Here is a 6944-nt window from a genome sequence, read left to right as displayed (position 1 = left end):
CAAAAAATACAGTATGTAGATATAGATTTATAATGGGTACGTTCCTTAGATAAAATCTGTAAAATAAACCTAACATTTTAGATTCTTGTTCTCAATCATAGACTGTACTTAATATCATCATCATTATTGAATGAAATCCTTTTATTGATAGTAAAATTACCCATATGTTATCAAAAATAAGAGAGTTCACAAAGACAAGGCATCACCTTACAATGGAATAATTCACCTGGAGAAAGTCTCTCTAATTAACAGTATAAAATTGATTATGAAAGATAATGATAATGATAAATAAACTGTGCACATGTCAAATAAGTGAAAATTTTTCAGTTTGGGGATAAAAATGAATATCTAAAAATTCAATATAGTGAATAACAACAAAAGCCCCTGCATGATTCGAACTCTGGATGTACAGATCACAAGCCTGACACTTTATCCACTCAGCTATGGAGAAAGTTACACGATGCCTTTGAAAAAATCCTTTTCATAAAAGGGGGGATGTCTTGAAAATATTCAGTAACTAAAATGCAAACTAACAGTATATTTCATGACATAAAAGTAATGGCAATAGACTACTTAGACAAGGTAACTTTTGAAATTGGATCACTTTATAGACTTTTTTTATTAAGGTTAGAAAAGGAGTAAACAAAGTTCTGAAATACTGTATTTAATTCAAAACACATATATCTAAGTTTAGATTTGATACAAATCTATAACAAAATGATAAAACAAAAGTAAACTTCTTACACTTTAAAACACAGTTATAGAATAAAACAAAAATTGTAAACAGAAATAAAACAACATTAATTGAAAGACAAAGCAACAAAAGCCACAACACTGACAGGTACATGAAAATGTACAGCAACCAACATACATACATTTAAAGCAATGGACAAAGATGTACTATAGTCAGCACATACTGTTAATACTGTTTAGAAAAGAAGACTTGCATAGTTTATTCCACAATCAACAACCAACATACAATTCATCTTACTTGCTAAATCCTAATTACATTGTAAGATTAATAGCTGTTAAAAATTTGTGTCTAAAATGTACACCAAATGGAATGTAAAACTGTCCTGAATCATCAGAGAAAAGAAGAAAACATAAATGTACATTATTTTGACCAAATGGTCAATTTAAACACTATTGATATCCAATATCAGAAATCCTTTATAGATGAAAAAAGAAGTTAGAAAACAGGATATCTCTTTTTTGCAGATTGAAACATATTTTATTGATGGTACTTTGGTTTCATCAATATTCGCGGGCATCAATTTTCATGGACTTAATGAAAATCACAATTTCAAGAATACGTAAATTTGTGGTCAATGAACAATATCGCTTCAAGGTGTCATCAGAAAGTACACTTCAATTAATCTTTTATTTCATGGATCAACTCAACAAAACTCAACAAAATCTATGAAAATAATATAATCAACAAATATTGATGAAACAATGCAATAAAAAAGACAAATGTTGGTATAGTTATCTACATTATTATATGAAAAAGGCTACAATATTACCGGGTATTTGTATCTGCCAATAGATTGAACTTATAACAGTTATTGGGAATGGCATGAAATACTGAACCTGATTCCTTGTTACAAAATGTAAAATTTTAACTATTGTATATTATTTTTTGCAATTATTCTGACAAGTAAGCACTTTTTACAACAATTTTCCTTACAAGATGCTGCAATTTTGTCCTTGAGATTCATTCTAAATATAAGTTACAAAGTTTGTTAAATAAAACAGTAATAATATTAAACAAGCACTGACCAAATTCCTCCAAGAATACAGCAAAGAGCTACCTTAACTGGATTCAATTTTGACATCAATTTCTAGTTACAAATCATTTGAAACAGTTTAGTTTTAAATCCTAAGGCTGTAAAATAAAACTGTCTTAAAATGTACTGACAATTCAGGGTTTTTTTCACAACAAAACTATTAATACCTTTAAAGCAGAAATATACCATCTCTTCAAATGAGAAACTGGTTACAGCTAACATCTGTAATCCCTACTTTAGCTGTTCCAGTAATACTGTTACAGTAGTTAATTTTTAATTAAAAGTAAGGAATTTATGATATCCACATAAGTTTTCCAGAAATCACAGATTTTAAAATCTTGGTTTCATTTTCTGACAGTTGCAAATTGTATGTAATAAAATTGAACGTTTGCCATTCGCAATTTGATATTTATGTACATATAAAATGGCAAAATAATTTGTTGAGACTATAATTGACCTTCAATAGAATTGTTAACAAAAAATTTAAGTACATGTAGCTGCCTCTGAACAATTTGATAATTCACATCACACTTTTCAACATAAATCTTAAAACGTCACATTCTTCAAGCCAATAACACGTCCATTTAAAAGATCACTCCTATCTTTTGATGTCTGCAGGAGATATCTGTCTTTCTCCCTCCCCAAGAAATATTTGGAGTGCCTTTTTCAGAAGATAAACACCAAACCTTTGGCGATCCTTCATCTGCCATGAAGTGGCTGGCCCATAAACATCCCCTCTTTTGATATTGGTTAATCTATGCAAACCTACAATATTTAAAAGTAAAGAGTTAGTATTATTCCTGAAAACCAAGTATCAATTAAAAAAATCTATTTACTGCAAGTAGGAATCTTGTTTTAAATATTAAATACCTAAGTTTGGGTTTAATTTCACTTCGTTTGTAATTTACCATATTTTTATCACAAAATTAACCCATCGTGAAAGTTATTTTTTCTTTAACACTCTGAAGAGGTTCTTTGTCATATTAATGTACAATTTTCCTTAAGTGTGAAATTAAAACCCTCCCAACTGGTACTTTGTAACATATGGTGAAATTTTGGCATTAAGGAATTAAAATGACTTATTACTGTTATTCACACAACAGAAAAAAGCAGGAACTGTTTGTGTTTTGCCAAATCTATTTGGCAAGTTTAATTTCAAATCAGAAAATGTCTTTTATGTAAGCTTAAATGTATCTCAAATAATGCCAAATAACTGAGGGTACAAGATCATTTACCAATGGCGTCAACCATACAGGCTTCTCGTGTGTAAGCCTCCACTGGGATCACACTCTGGAAGCAATGAAGGGAGACAACTCCATACCCATCCTTCCATATATCAATAATATGCTGCACTTTTTTTCCTGCCTTTAAAAAAAAAACATAAATTTATACATATTGTCTACAATTACTTTTCTTTAATGGCCTATTCCTAAAATCCTTTTTATTGTATTTTGTCTGTCATGCATTAACAATTGATTGCTGGCATATCAAGTTATTGATAAATTGTAATATGTGAATGTACATGTATTTAGCAAATTGACTTAAAAAGACAAACAAATGTTGTCTAATTTTGCAAATATTTAATCAGTGATACATGTATCCTTAAGACAGAATTCATTCATTATGTAGACAATTGCAGCAATGCCTTAAAAGATTTCTCGCCTATTGATTCAAGATTGTGTCAAGAGAATAGGATAACAGTACAAAATATAACTTTACAGGGTATATCATTTATCTAACTTGCTTTCTCTCATAGCCAAAAAAACATCCACCCTATTTATATGAAATGTGACATCATCAAATTTATAAATACTGTAACAGCAACCCTTTAACTTAATGCTTGATCACTCTGTGAATTTTGCTTTAGAAAAGCATGTCTTCCCATAAATGAACCAGTTAAAGTACCGGTAGTTTTTATATGAATTGCCAATACTTTGATCCTTTGTAGAGTTGTGCTTTACTCAGACACCCATTCGCCTCACTGATCTCTTGCTTAATATATGTGATCATTTTGAAAATCTCTTACATCAATACTGTGCTTGTATACAAATCAAATAAAAAAGCAAGAATTTCTTGGTAATTACCTTGCCTTGCTTGTGATTTAAAGCTTCAAAGAGATGAGAATAGGGTCTTGCCCTTTTCCCTTTACCAATGTAAAAAATCGCTCCGATAAATTTTTGAAATGTTTCCAATTCCCCTGAAAAATTATTCACATACATATCAATGTTTCATATTTCAAAGAAGTTCAATTAAAATTAATACTTAAAAAAATACCACAAATAGAAAGTCTGCAAATCTATCTAAAGTTGTCAATTTATGCTTGAAAATGTTACCTAAATTATCCGCTCTGTTTGGTAGATCCTGGGTGACGCGAGAATCCAAAAGCAGATAATTGAAGGAGGATTTTATGGTCCCTTCTCTCCAAGTGGAGCTCAGACTCTTGTCACTAAAAGTTTTTATTAAATCCTCCTCCATTTCTCTCAAACCCAGAGAGTCAAACTTCCCATCGAGAGCTGTTCGTAATACGGAAGGATAATCTGCACCAAAATAAAATATAGGTAATGGAGAGAGATTATCCAAACAGTTATTTAGTGAAAATTGTTTATATATTTTAGTTTTTAATATCAAACATTTCATACAAACTGACAGATAGGGTTTTTTTTATAAGATTTGGGAAAAAAGTCAACTCAAACTAATTTTTCTATTTTGAATTCAACACAAAACTAGATGCTGTCATTAGACAGTAATACCCGCACCATGTGTTTGCCCCTAAATAACACTGTTTTATACCAGTTTAATTAAAAATGAAGGCTACATGCAAACTCCGGTAATACATTTAAAAATTATAATTTTCATAACTGAAGGATGAGATCCCTGCCCATATGATAATACACATCGTGAAATGAGCAGCAATTTATGTGCAATTTGGGGTAGAACTGTTTGCAGTGAATTTTCAGTTAATCAATAATCTTAACATTTTATGTCATAGGAAGTATAATGGTCTATATAATTATTACAAACAAAATTAAAAATTAAATTATGCCCCCTCCCCGTGGCGGTTGCCGGTTTTAGATTTGCTTCTGTGTGCCTACATGAACATCATCGTGTGCACAGATTTAGAGAAGGGGTGGGAGTGAGGGGTCCAGACCCCCCCTCCCCATGAAAATTCGTAAATTACCAAAAATACACCTTGGACCCCAATGCTCTTACAGACATGTAAACGCTCTAACCCATTGCGCTTCAATGTTAATAAGTAACATTATTTGGGGGGTAAATATTTAATCAATAGTCAACATACTTTATTGTTTATCTCAATAGGAAGTATACATGTACATCACAATATGCAGGTGTCCTGCACCACCTTAAAGCTGTTATTTACCTAATAAAATAGTGCAAGTGGATTTGAAGAATAGGTCATAAAAATACATGCATGTTACAAATGACTGATCTTTGTCTGAAGTTACGTACACAACACAGGTTTGCATGTCTCATTAGCGGGTACTAGTTTTACCCAGCTCTTCGATTAGATGGGTTCACGTGTATACATACATGGGTGTTGCTAAAACGCGGAACGGAAAACGGAACGGAAGGAAAACGGAAAATCTTATCTAATGTTATTTACCTCATAGATTTGTTAAGTATGCTAAAACGATATACTTTATGTACCTTTTTAATTTTTTTTGAAAGATTAGCAATATTAGATTATTCATTCAAGAATATTTATTTCCTCAAAATTAACAGTACATGCATTGACCACTATATTATGTCCCAAAATATCCTCGATTCACTTTTTGCTGTATATTTATATATACCTCGGTTCAAGCGATTCTCTTTTAGAAGCATTAAACATTCTCATTATTCTTTCTTTAAAACGTCCTCTCTAGCTTATCAGCTGGTATAAATACACGGCTAAAAATAAAGAAGTCTACGGGGTTTTGCATTTTAACAGACCCGGATGATGGTGTTGAAAAATTGTGCAAGGTCTTCTGAGTGACTTCCAAATGGAGAAAAGATGTCAACATTTTCCATTATAAATCGTCCAAATGTGCTGCATGAATATTTTGGGATCGACAGACTATAGTCCCAATATATAATCGGAAAATCAAACCAGGCAACGTCTAGAGCTCTCTATTCGGATCATATGTATATAGCTGCTGGAATAAACAACTGCATGCTTTGTAATGCAAACGTAAACAAAATTGCATTGCTAAAAATACTAGTTTCATAAATTACTAGTTTCACAAATTACCGGGTATTTTAATGTTTACTGTATTTTAATTTTTTAATGTCGTCAGTCCTACAGTTTTTTTCTTCCATCTCAATGATACTGTATCGTCTGTATGATAAAAGATCGTCTAGAACACCGAAAATTCAATTTTGATGTAAGTATATACATGTACATCATATTTGAAAATAATATAAAAATACTCAAAACACGCATAAAACGCTTTCACTAACTGCGTACGTTACGCTAATATGCCAGCAATACCATATAAGAGAAATAAGTAAAAAGTTATAGCTAATTTGCTCGTTTAATTATGTTAATGTTTCACAATTCGTATACATTTGATTTTTCCGTTTCGTACTCAACTAAAGCCGAATGAATACAATGCTATAATTGATAGACATTCATATGAATATTAATAAGATAGCAACATGTTGATAATCATTCATTAGATATAAATAAAAGATACAAAGTAAATCGTTTCTGGCCAGTCTATACCCTTTTTAAGGGATAAACGTGATGATATTTTCCATTCCGTTCCGTTTTCCGTTCCACGTTTTAGCAACACCCATACATACATGTCTGTGTTTTCCGTATGCAGAAAAGGATTACGGTAGTTAAGATCAGCTAAAGGAATTCATTATTGTGTTTTAATTGGATTATCATTATGATGTTGACCAATTTAGGTAAGCATAATACATGTAGTAGCAGTAGCACAATATAATAAGATGCCAGCATGGGATACCTGCCAGCATACATACACATGTATATATGTTCTACTTTCACTTTCTAAATGTAATCTCCCTTTGACAGCATACTGTATCATCATCTTTTAATATTTAAATAAGCTTATCATCGTTACCTATCCTATCGCATTTGTAAAGTTTCTGTCATTTAAGTTGCAAAAGTTATTTTTTTCATTTGTCAGACTG

The 6944-nt window shown here is 31.2% G+C and overlaps 1 protein-coding gene across 1 annotated transcript in view; it reads right to left on the bottom strand.

Moving 5' to 3' along the window:
* Positions 1-2048: 2048 nt before the first annotated feature.
* LOC128178076 (ankyrin repeat and LEM domain-containing protein 1-like) overlaps positions 2049-6944 on the bottom strand; it is an 11445-nt gene continuing 6549 nt past the window's right edge. The window contains exons 7-10 of the mRNA XM_052845073.1: positions 4121-4324; positions 3872-3984; positions 3023-3152; positions 2049-2552 (exon numbers count right to left, since the gene is read on the bottom strand). Of these exons, the coding sequence (XP_052701033.1) occupies positions 2386-2552; positions 3023-3152; positions 3872-3984; positions 4121-4324 (614 nt within the window). The 3' untranslated portion in view covers positions 2049-2385. The remainder of the gene's footprint in view (positions 2553-3022; positions 3153-3871; positions 3985-4120; positions 4325-6944) is intronic.

Source organism: Crassostrea angulata, chromosome 3 (assembly GCF_025612915.1).
Source record: "Crassostrea angulata isolate pt1a10 chromosome 3, ASM2561291v2, whole genome shotgun sequence".
Lineage (NCBI taxonomy): Eukaryota > Metazoa > Mollusca > Bivalvia > Ostreida > Ostreidae > Magallana > Magallana angulata.
This window is presented reverse-complemented; position numbering and strand designations above follow the sequence as displayed.